This window comes from Rhinolophus sinicus, chromosome 5 (assembly GCF_057876585.1).
Source record: "Rhinolophus sinicus isolate RSI-liver-muscle chromosome 5, RSI-T2T, whole genome shotgun sequence".
Taxonomy (NCBI): Eukaryota; Metazoa; Chordata; class Mammalia; order Chiroptera; family Rhinolophidae; genus Rhinolophus; species Rhinolophus sinicus.
Window position 1 is genome coordinate 43,178,461 of NC_142505.1, and position 12,049 is coordinate 43,190,509.

At 56.4% G+C, this 12,049-nt stretch overlaps 1 protein-coding gene across 14 annotated transcripts in view; it reads left to right on the forward strand.

The window, feature by feature from the left end:
- Positions 1–12,049, forward strand: part of ATP2B2 (ATPase plasma membrane Ca2+ transporting 2) — a 360,315-nt gene that overhangs the window by 331,161 nt on the left and 17,105 nt on the right. For all 14 annotated transcript variants that reach the window (XM_088798409.1, XM_019732636.3, XM_019732642.3 and 11 more), the window contains 4 exons: positions 5,631–5,810; positions 5,989–6,076; positions 9,642–9,748; positions 10,225–10,416. In XM_088798409.1, coding sequence (XP_088654535.1) covers positions 5,631–5,810; positions 5,989–6,076; positions 9,642–9,748; positions 10,225–10,416 — 567 coding nt within the window. The remainder of the gene's footprint in view (positions 1–5,630; positions 5,811–5,988; positions 6,077–9,641; positions 9,749–10,224; positions 10,417–12,049) is intronic.

Sequence of the window (12,049 nt, forward strand, 5' to 3'; positions counted from 1 at the left end):
ACCTTCTCCCGGGAGCCACAAAAATGAAAGAGCAAGTGGTCCTAAGTTAGGTGGGTGGGGAGAGGAGAGAGAAGGGCTGAGCTGGGTCCCTGGCATTTTCTGTTGGCAACATGCTCATCCAGAGATTCTGGCTTCAGGCTCAGACTGTGGGAGGAAGGTGCTGTCCCACCCTGCAGGGCTGGCTACACTTGCATCCCGGAGGCCCCTACAGTGGAGAAAGGGGGCCTGGAACCAAGCCCCAACCCTGCACTCACTAACAAGCCACTTCTCCTTTCTGTGCCTCCGTCTCCTCATCTGTAAAATGCGAGCTGGGCCCAGGCACCACCCGGGTCCCTGCCAAGCTCTGACATTCCGAGCCCGCAGACTGGAAGGCCTACCCTTAGCCCTTCTTCCTTCAGTCAGCGCATGACCTCTCGCACCTTGGCTCACCCCCAGGATGTGGATTTAGAAGGTGTAAGCTATGCTGGAGCGCAGTGACTTACTGGAGTGACACAGCAGTCAAGGAACATGCGTTCTAATTCTGCCCTTGCCACTCCTTCCCAGAAGACCTCAGGTGCATCTCTTCCCCGGGCCTAAGTTTCCCCATCTGAACAGTTGGAGAGTGGGATGTTCGCCAGTGAGGGACACAGCAGGGTTACTGGTGATACTACTTGCAGGTATAAAAGCTCTGACCTGTTGATTCATCATCTCCCAGAGGGTCAGGGGTGGACGCAGGGCCTGAGGATGCAGGGATGGTTTTTTATTTGTTTTTTTAGGCAATTTATACACAGGGAGCCAGATTCAAAGGTTCAATGGCATAGACAGGGTGAAGAAGCCCCCCCAAGCCACCCCCAGCCCCTCAGTTCCCACCTCAAAGGCAGCCACTGTCACCAGTTTCTTGGGTGACCTTGGGGAGGACCTATGCCTACAGTGAGTGTACTTGTGTCACGCTCGCCTGGGCCACCTTGAGGCCAGCCAGAGTGAAACCCTCAGCCTGGATCTCCTCTAGGGTCCTACAAGCATGTTCAGGTTCGTTTGGCAGCTGCTGTGGGAAAACAAACTCTGGCTCCTTAGTTTCCCCATCTGTCAAGGGGGTGAATCTCAGATTGCTTTCCTCCCTCACGAAGACAAAGGACAAAACGGCTGAAAACAGTCCTGCCAAAAAACCCCACCAGAAGATGCTACCTCGGGTGCATTTTCTGAGGCTGATTGGAGCCAGTGTGGGTAAAGGAATGGGGAGAGCAGTGGTGTGGGATTTGCTGGGGGAGCCGGGGCGTTGGAGCCCTCGGAGTCACAGGCAACAGCTGTCACCAGAAACAACAGATGTTTAAAAGCCTTTATTTAATGAAAACAGGAAGTGCCCATTTCCTGGCTGGTTTTCCTCAATGAGAAATATTTAGGGTAATTTTAGCAAAAGAAGGATTTTTTTTTTTTTCAATTTTACAGCTATTTTATCTGTGTAGAAAGCGTACTTCAACCAGATTGATGCCTCTGGGCCTTGAGTCTGAATCACCTCTGGATCTTCAGTGCCAAAAATAGTAAGATGTTCAGTAGTTGTTTGTCAAATACATAAATGAGGAGCAATAAAGGGACATACTGAGAGCGGTTGAAGGAAGTGTCCCGTTGGGTTGGAGGAATCAGGATGACTTCATGAATCGAGAACATTTCCCGTGAAAGATGAAACGTTCCAGGCAGAGGGGCCGGCGCAGGAGAACAAAGAGGTGGGAAGGGAGGCTAAGTGTCAGGGACCAGGGAACATCATCCCAGTGGGATTTAGGAGAGAAAATGCCAGGAAGGGGGCTTGGCGCTAAATTGTAGAGGGTTGCACGTCCCCATCCAAATCCATTCACCTGACTCTGTATAAAATCACATGTCCCAGGTCAGGTTTGAAGGGACTTAAGCACAAAGAGGACTCATGATGCATTTAAGAGCGCCTACTGTGTGCCAGGCCCCCGCGAGGGTTCTGAGCGATTGGCGGTCCCCATCCTCCAGATCCCACAGCCTACGGCAACATCTGGTGAAGGGGGATGTGTATGCACATAACACACAAGAGCATGACGCAGGACAGGACGAAGACGTCCAGTGAGGGGGCTGCTGACCAGAAAACAAGTGGCGTATCTCAAGGTGGCTGGGAAGGCTCCTCAGGTGTTTCCAGGTTTGACTCAATCCCCTCACATTGGAGGCCGGTCACAGGCCCCCAAGGTCCCTGACCCAGGAGTCTCACCATCCAAACACCTGCTCCTCCAGATGCCCGCTGCACCCACCCCCATTGCGTCTGCATCCACACACCCCTTCTGCATACCTCTACCCCTCCTGGAACAGAAAGAACTAGCAACGAAGACTGACGTCTTCCCCCAGGGAGGGGTCTTGCCAGCCTCCCTGGCCCCTCGTCACCAGCATCTGCTGGCCCTGTGCTTCGTGCTGTCTGCCCCTTGTCACAGGACCCTCCAGCCTCTCTGAAGGGTGGACACTATCGTCCCCATGTTGGAGAGCCAAGGCAAAGCCCAGCCCAGCCTTTTGCTCCCTGAGCCCTCTCTCCCGAGGCAGGGAAGCTTCCACTACACAGTGCAAAGTGTGGGGGCCATAATAATTCGCCTCCTCTTTTTGCTCCCGAGCCAGGTTGTTCAGGGGAGGTCCACAGGGTGGGGATTCCAGGCAGGCAGCGTTGAGCGCCCTGAGACAGTCTCTAAAGCAGAAGTCTTTCTAAAACATGGCACCAGTCACCTCAGCCCCAGTTCAGAACTTGCTGTGGCTCCCATGCCTGAAGGAGCCAGTCCCTTGTTCTGGTACCTTTGGACCTCCGACCCCCTCCTGCATCACGGCCAACAGCCCCTCCCTCCACCTCGGCCCCTCCAGGTCACCCGAAGCAAGCTGTCTGCAGCGCCCTTCCCACACTCTCTGCCTGTGCGCCTTGCAGGACAGATCTCTGCAGCCTGGACCACAATGAAGTAGTCGTCTGTGTCACCCCGCCAGGGCGGAGTGCGAGGTACCTGAGCTTCAGGTAGTCTTGGCTGAAAAGAAGCAGCTCAAACATCCTCTCCTCCAGGAAGCTCACACAGATTTCTCCTCCCGCCCACTTCCTTCTAAAGTAACGAAGTAACGGCACCCTCCTCTGTGCTCCCAGAGCCCTTTGTACAGATCTTTACCAAAGACCCTGCCTCCATTCAAGAGTACAGGTCTGACCCAGAGTAATCGCTCTCTTATCTGAAAAAAGAACAATTGTGTGAAAGCAGACGATAGATGGTTCCACTGGGGAGCAATCAGCCTTGGAGGAAGTGTCATCAGAAGCATGCAAGCAGAGGCTGGCCAACCATCTGTGAGGGACACCTAGGGGGAGATCTAGGCAGTGAGCAGAGGGTCAGAGTCATGACCTAAACTCCAAGGCCTCACACATCTTTGAAACAAACATAACCTAAATTATTCCTTTCAGGGCAGGAGCCAGGTAAAGTTGTGTGCTCCCAAAAGAACAGTGGTTGCTTCCTGTCCTCTGGGGTAGGAGACAGCAGGGGGCTGCAGCCCGGTTACAGCCATTGTGAGGACGTGGTCAATTATGTAAAAGGGATCTTGGACATTCCACATCCCCACTCCCTCAGGCTCTATAAAAAGAGGTCACATTTGCCTATGTGAGCAGTTGCTGTGGCACAAGGCAGAGGCCTTGCTCACGTGGGCCCCAGAAGGCTCCTCCTGGGCCCTGGAAATACATGCAGAAGAGGCCGTGACCAGCTCACCTGCTCTAGTCCTTGTAGGACAGGGAGATCAGTACCTGACACCACAGAGCTGGTCTCTTAGGGAACTCTGGTGGCTGGAGAGGCGCCCTTACCTTGGCCTGGACGCTGCCTCTCTGTGGCACTCGTTCCTCATCCCACCACACAATGGCTGTGCTCCGGAGTCTGGGTTTTCTCTGCAAGCAGTAGGGCGGAGTCTCTGAGGGAGGGTGATACCACAGGCTGAACTTCAGGCAGTTCGCTGGTGCTCAGGGCAGTGGGAAGAGGGAAGAGGGACAAAGCCAAAGGCAGAGAGACTGGAGAAGGCCGGGCAGTGACCCTGGCTTGAGATGGCGGTGCTCTAGCTAAAGGGACAGCAGATGGGGTGGATGGGGTGGACAGAGGCCAGATATTTTCAAGGTCGATCCTTGTTCTAAAATTCCTAAGGGCAGAAAGGGGACCGAGGTGCAGGGGTTGTCAGCAGTCGGGTTGGGGACCAACATTCCAACTCTTTGTATTTGCTAGGGCTGCTGTAACAGTACAGCAAACGGAGTGGCTCAAACTACAGAACTGTATTGTCTCAGTTCAAGATCAAGGTGTCGGCAGGGTTGGTTCCTCCTGAGGGCTGTGAGGGAAGGATCTGTTCCGAGCCTCTTGTCTAGCTTCCGGTGCTTTGCTGGCAGTGTTCAGCGTTCCTTGGCACGTAGCAGCACCAGCCCATCTCTGCCTTCTCGCTGCGTGTGTGTGTGTCTGTGTGCACATTTCCCCTTTACGAGGACACCAGTCACAAGAGATGAGGGTCCACCCTAATGACCTCATCTTCACTTGATTACCTCAAGGCTCTGTCTCCGAGTAAGGTGACATTCTGAGGTCCTGGGGTGGGGGAGGGAGGATTTCAATGTGTCAGTAGGGGGTGAGGCAGACAGACTCGCTTTAGTTCAAAACAGTCTTCACACTCTTAGCTCCTTGAGACGTTTCTGGGGGAAACGCTCCCCAGGCACCAAGATATGCAGGAGGAGTGGGGAGCAGGACTCACTCCCTTCCAGCCTGAGATTCTAAGGTGCTTTGGTATTTTAGTACAACACAATCTTCTGTCCTTGACATGTCCCCTCCCACTCAAAAATGTTTTGCAGCAAATATTGCCTTATAATATTATTTGTCAGTGTCTATGAGTAAGAATCTTATTCAATTGATCTGTGTTGTGTATAAAGGGCCACAGCAGTTGCAGGCTGGTTTTTTATCCTAGTTGCTGGGCAAATCCAGAGCATAAGGGTGGGAGGGAGGTTGGGGGGGTGGGCAGGACCTTGTTGGCTTCTGATTGGCTGAGACATCAGTCTATCATGACAGACAGGGCAAGAGGCAGTTCTTACTGTTGCAGGGAAATGTCATGTCTTATTTCATATAAATGCATAATCATTTGCATTTATTCTAAGCCAATGTCACATTCTATAAATAAAATGCTCCTAAGTGCAGTGTTTCCCACCCCACCCCACCCCCCCAAAAAAACCCTGAAAATACGTGAACGTATTTACCATTGAGTTTGCAGGAAATGTGCATGTGGATAGAGCAGGGGACAAGGTCCTCTTCAGTAGTAGAGTGTGCTATACTCTCACCTGGGGCCAGATCTAAGGGGGTGTTTATTGGGGTCTTCCTCGAAGTCTTTGTCCAGGTTAGGAGAGCCACTGGTTTCATCCTAGGATGGACTGTCACAGTTGATAGGTAGGTGGCAGCTGCCTGGGACTCTGCACAGAGTTCTGAGACCACATCATGATTTAATCAGAGGGTGCTGTGATCGATTAACAGTGCCTGCCAGCCCAGGACAGGAGGAGATGGTCCCTGTGCCATCAGTCATCTATGCCCCTTTCGGTGGAGATGCCCGTGAGCAGGGCTCACTCTGGCATCCCCCCAAGGTGGCTCCACCCCCATGGCTCCTGCCCTCCCTTCCAGGTCCCAGAAGCCATCCGAAAGTGCCAGCGGGCAGGCATCACGGTCCGCATGGTCACCGGTGACAATATCAACACAGCCCGGGCCATCGCCATCAAGTGTGGCATCATCCATCCTGGGGAGGACTTCCTGTGCCTTGAGGGCAAGGAGTTCAACCGGAGGATCCGCAACGAGAAGGGAGAGGTACGTGGCCCAGAGGGACGAGCTTGGCTGGGGACCGGGAGGCACGGGTGCGGCATGATTGTACAGAAGCCAGCCAGTGTGCCAAGAACCCAGTGACTCTAGGCCAGTCCCCTCCTTTCTCCGGGCCTGCTTCTCGCCCCAACCTCACCACCCCTCCCTCTCCCGCATCCCTCTCCAGATTGAGCAGGAGCGAATCGACAAGATCTGGCCCAAGCTGCGAGTGCTGGCGCGCTCCTCCCCCACAGACAAGCACACCCTGGTCAAAGGTAAGCCAGGCGGCTCGGGCAGCTCTGAGGTGCCGGTGCCAGCCCTCTGCAGGCCTCTGTTTCCTGGCGTCTACAGATTCTTTCCAGGATGAAAAGGGCTTTCGCCTGGGGCTCCCCACACCTGGGGACACCCTTCTCTCATCCTCTTTACAGCCCTGGAGGCCTCCTGAGGGGATGGTGAGGCGAGGAGTTTGTGAATCTGCTCTCTGGGCTTCAGCTCCTATAGGAAGCAATGGGACTGCCTGTCTAGGGGCCAAAACTCATGGCCTGAGGGCTGAAAGGGGCCCACAGCTGTGTTTTATTTGGGTCTTACAATGCCTTTTTTTATGTTGAATTTGAATGACTTTGTGCAGACCTTGCTCCCTCAGGTTTGACACCGTCTTCACCACTTCTTATGTCTGACACTCAGCCCATTTCATTTATTTATGTTCTGTCTGGGCCCAGAGCTTGGGAGTTTGAGACCTTGGGTCTGCTTCACCTCTGAGGCCCCTAAGCGACATCTGTAACCAGGACATGGAGGATGGGCTGTCCCGGGAAGAGCAACCTGAGAGATGAAGCCAACAGCCGGCTTCCTCCTACATCCCTGTCTCCTCCAGTGACAGGCACACCCCTTGCTGAGCCCATCCAGGTGGCCACATGCTTGGCACGTTCAGAGTCCCACAGCCCTGGGTTCAAGTGCTGCTTCTGCCACCGACCTACTCTGTGGCCTCGGGCAAGTCCCTGCCCCGCTGGGACGCAATTTTTCCATCTGTAAGATGGACATACAGAGAAGGTGTCTGGCTGAGGTCATCCCTAGAGCATCTGGGATTTCTCTCCCAAAGGTGCTGCCCCAGCACATTAGCAGAGGCAGATCTGGGAACAGAAACACGGGACCCCAGAACCACACATTCCCAAGCAGGAGGCCCCCATCTCTCCCCATTTCTTCTTCAGTCACTCATTCATTCATTCATTCACTTATTGTCTTGATAAATGTTTATTGAGAATCTATGTGTCGGGCCCTGCTCTTGGCAGACATGACCCTTCCCTCCTGGAATTCATGATCCAGGTTCCATCCAGCAGATATTAAGTGGCTGGCTTCCCTACATAGCGCTAAAGGCTGCCCTGGTGGAAGAGAAGAGTGATTTGGGACCCTCTTGCTGGTGTCCGGTCACAGGACGTGGAAGGTGGGATGGGGACCCAGCAGAAGGGCCTGTGTTTCAGGCAGGGCAGGGTACTGCCCTATGAAGCCCAGAGGCACCTTCAAGGAGTGGAAAGAAGTTCAACTGGCCAGGCCAGGACTCAGGAAAGGGAGGGAGACTAGAGAAGGGGCTGCCAGCGTCAGATGGTGCAGGGCCTGAGTGCGAATGACCTGCACTAGCTCAGGGTGGGGGGTGCGGGAGGCCGTGAGGGGGACATCTGCCTCAGAAAGCTCACTCCCCGCCATGTGACCTGGAAGCAGAGGGACTACCAGGATTGCACAGCCGGGAGGGGACACCTGGACCAGGTGCCTGGGCCCAGTGACTGTTGGTATGCGGTGGAGGGAGATGGGGGATCCAGGATTCCGTGCGGCTACACCTGCTTGAGAGCCTGCTGTGTGTTAAGAGTTGCGAGAGAAGGGACACATCTGAGGGAAACTGACACACTCGGTTCATGACTGGCTGAGCTAGAGGCCCCCTGACATCCAAGTGGAGATGTCCAGAAGACATCTGGACAGCCATGGAGTCAGGGCTCAGGAGAGAGAGCTGGCCAGAGGTAAAGACACAGGTGGGGGATGCCAAGCCAGAGAGCAGGGAAGCTGGCTGAACCCAGGACCTCCTCCCTGAGCGATGGGCAGAGGCTGCAATCTGTCAGCAGAGACCAGGGAGAGGCAGCCAGAGGGCGAGAGGACAGCCGGGAGCAGTGGTGCCCAGGAAAACAAGGAAAGAAGCCAGGTGAGGAAAAAGAGGTGGCCCACAGCGTGAACAGCTGCTGAGACGTCCAGAGACAGGACAGGGATGAGCAATAGGAGGTGGCCGCAGAAGGGCCCCCGATGACGACACACAGTAGGGCCATGCCAGCGCTGGAGGTGGCAGACAGAGGTCTGGCGGAAAGTGTCCTCTCAGCTGCCTTCTCTACTTGGAGTAGTAAGAGGGCTGTGAAAAGGCTGGTGCTGGCCTGGGGGGGCCCGCCCTGCCCTGGGGGAGTTCCCAGGCAGGCCGAGGAAACCGATGGGGTGAAGGCTTCCGCTGTAGATAGTCCTAGGCTGTGGCATCAGCTCGGAGGGGCCGCCGGGACCGCTCTCGGGGTGCACGCCTTGGAGCTGGGCCTTGAAGCTGGTGGAACTTTGACAGTTGCAAAGAGCTGGGGTGGGGGATATAGTGCCCCAAGTTAGGGAACTCATTCCCTCATTCCACAGGCTGCTGCTGTTTGCCAAGCGCAGGGCAGGGGGACATACAGATGGATGGGAGCTGATGAGGGCAGGCGGGGTTCTCGGGGTCACAAGGTCTTCCCAGGGAAAGTGGCCTCCAAGCTGAGACTATAGGTGGGTGACACGGACAGCTGGGCCAGGGAACAGCCTGTGCAAGACATGGGCAAGCAGAGCCGGCTCTACAGGACTGAGAGCCATTCCTGCAGTAAAATCACAGATTAGGGATGGCCAGGGTGGGTACGGGAAGTGAGAGAAGAAAAGATCAGAGAATAGGCAACTTCTGACCACGGAGGACTTCGTGAGAGGAGCTAAGAACGCAGATGTCATCCTGAGGCCATATGGGCAGTGAGAAAACGACTTTCACCTGGTGCTGGTCGGACAGTGCCAGACTCAGGTGTTAGAAAGACGTGGGCCTGCTATGCTGATTGGAGGGGGAGCCGGGGGTTAGTGACAGGGGCCTTTATAGGGACAGAGAGAAGTGGAAGGATCCACATAGGCCTCAGTGATGCATTTAATGTGTGGAACAAGAGAAGTACATGTCGAAGTTGATAGTCAAATTTCTGTCCTGCCCATGTTCTGGGGCCGACCAACTCACAGGCGCCCAGCGATGACATCTTTCACACACCCTTTTGCACCGGCCCCCGCTCAGTGACAGGGGCCACATGTTATCCGTTCATTCTGTTATTTGTTGAGGATTTTATTGAGGATGAACATCTGGAGAGAGGTGAAGGCCAGAATAGTGGGTAAAGGGTCATTTGCAAATGGCACAACCCAGACCTCCTCAGGTGTGAATAGACCTCCCAGAGAAGGTGCGGGGTGAGCACATGGTAGACTCCTAGCAAAACCCTGGCCCCTGGAGAACAGAGGGGCCCCTGGAGCTCCAGCAGAGGGGAGGCGATTCTGGCCATGGTGGCTGCTGGTGTGGCCATGGGCTGCAGAGAGAAGAAAGGGTGCCGGTGAGGCGAGCAGGCCCAGAGCATAAGGCTAAGGTGCCCAAGTCCCCTGCAGGTGCTGGGAGCTACGGGTGAGCCTGGAGCTGGGAAGAGCCATAGGGACGGGGGTGGCAGGGTCAGGGCCAGACAGGTGCAGCCCAGGCTCCTCCTGAGGATCAGGACTGGCCAGCTGCCCCGCCCGACGGAGCATCCCAGGGCCCTAAGCACACACCTGGCCTGTCCACAGGTATCATCGACAGCACGCACACCGAGCAGCGGCAGGTGGTAGCCGTGACAGGGGATGGCACCAACGACGGCCCTGCGCTCAAGAAAGCAGACGTGGGCTTCGCCATGGTAGGAGCAGCTTGCAAGGGGCGTAGGGCCGCGTCTGGCAGGAGCTTGTGGGCAGGGGGTTGGGGGACATGGATAACACAGCCCCGAGCTGGCGGAGCAGGACCTCCAGTGCACATTCAGCCCACCCACTGACCACCTTATGTGCCCAGTGCTCTCAAGGCTCAGCCCAGCCGGGTCTCCATGGAAGGGCAGCCCTCTCTCTGCACTGATGAGTCTGGGGTCTGGGAGTGGGGGAGGAGCCAGGAGCCAGGGGGAGCGTCCTGGAGGCAAAGGGCTGGCCTCAGGGGCTGGACCTGTGAGAAGCAGGAGTGTGAATGCATGTGTGTGTGTGCGATGCCCTGTGCTGTGCTGGCAGTTAGGTGTGTGTATGGGGTGGGGGGTGCGTAGGACAGGACGTGCAGGGGGTGAGGACAGTGTCGCTAGAGCCGCTTGCCTCCCGGGTCGCCCCACCCAGGCTCCTGTCCCCATCCCCATAGGGTATTGCAGGCACAGATGTGGCCAAGGAGGCCTCAGACATCATCCTGACGGATGACAACTTCAGCAGCATTGTCAAGGCGGTGATGTGGGGCCGCAACGTCTACGACAGCATCTCCAAGTTCCTGCAGTTCCAGCTGACAGTCAACGTGGTGGCCGTGATTGTGGCCTTCACGGGCGCCTGCATCACGCAGGTGGGTCCTCTGAGGGCGGGCGGGGCCCGCGGGACAATCCCAGGTTGTCGCACCCATCAATGGAGTGCCTGCAGGGGGCCAGGAACTGCATCACAGACCTCAGGGGCAGGTGCCAGCTCCACGGAGCAGAGGAAATGACGCTCAGAGATGTCCAGGGTTTGCCCAAGGTCACCTGGCAAGTGGGCGATGTCAGCCTCACTCCCACATTGGCCTGACCTGAGCACCAGTCTGCCCTGGCTCCAGGCAGTGTGAGAAGTGATCTCGAGGGAAGGCAGGGCTCCTGGCATCATAAAGGGCAGAAGGAGATGGGGGAAGGCAGGCCCAGGGGGCATCAGGCAGCTGGATGCGGGCAGGGAGCTGGCAGGGCCCAGCGGACCTTAGTTCTGACAAAGAATGTGTCTGGAGGGGCCTGTTTGCCTGAGTGCCTGGGGCGGGGTGGGGGCCGCAGCAGGAGTCGGAGGCTCTGTCACAGAGAGAGGCTGTGGTCTGTCGGGACCGCAGTCCAGACCTTGAGCAGCCCGTGTCCTGAACCCAGGGGAAGCCAACCGCAGGCGCCACCATCTGCCACCTCCCTGCTTCCTTCCCAGCTCCATGCAGCAGTGAGGCTCAGAGGAGAGACAGGCCAGTTAACTGCCATTGCTCCCACACCCTCCCCCAGAGGCTGACCAGCCGGGCCTGGGGAGGCCACGAGGGTATTCCGAGGCCTGGCCCCTCCTAGCAGCCACGTAGGCGGACAAGCTCCTGCCCATACAAGCCACCAGAGGCCCTGAGACTGGCACTGCCCCAAATAGCTGTGTGGCCCTGGGAATGCTGCTCCCCTCTATTTCATTCTGAGCCCTTGAGGATACACATGGCAGCACCTAATACCCCCAGGCCTGGGAGTCAGAGTCCTGGTGGCTGAAGCCCTTTGGCTCTCAAGGGCCTTCTCTCCTGGTCTGTGGGTGAGAGGCTCCCTCTAGTGGTGGTTTAGGGGACACTCCCATGGCTCGGCAACTCCTACAAGGCATCTTGAGACCAACGGATGCCAAATGGGGAAACTGAGGTTCCGAGAAGACTGAGTTTGCCTGAGGTCTTAATTGGTGACCATGGAAGCCTTAGTGAGGAGATGGGGGCGGGAGGCTTGACCCCGAGAAGCATGTAATCACAGAAGTCTGATAGGCAGGAAGAAGCTGAAGGGCATGGGGAGCATGAGTGAGCCAAGGCAGAGGTGGGAGAAGTGGCCAAAGGAAGGGCTGCGGTAAATATCTAGGCTGTGAGTGAATGTATGGGGTACAGGCAGAGGGGGCCTCGGGAGGTACAGGGAGAGGACAGAGGGGTGACGGACAGCTCAGCCCAGGCTGTTGGACTTACAGGGTCTGTGGTCGTCCTGGAGGAGGTGTTCCACCAGCAGATGGGGCTAAAGCCACGGGGAGAGGTCTGACTTGGAGAGAGGGGTAATGTGGGGAGAGGTGGGCGCCTGCAGCCAGGGACAGGTGTGGAAAGAGAGCAGGGCCCAGGCAGGGGCCACAGGGAGCACAGATTTAAGAGGCAGAGGAAGAGGAGCCCTGAGGGAAACAGGGAAGGAAAAGGAACATTCCGAGAGAAGGAGGAAGGCCAGGATAGTGGGGTAGGGCAGAGGGGGAGACGGGCCAAA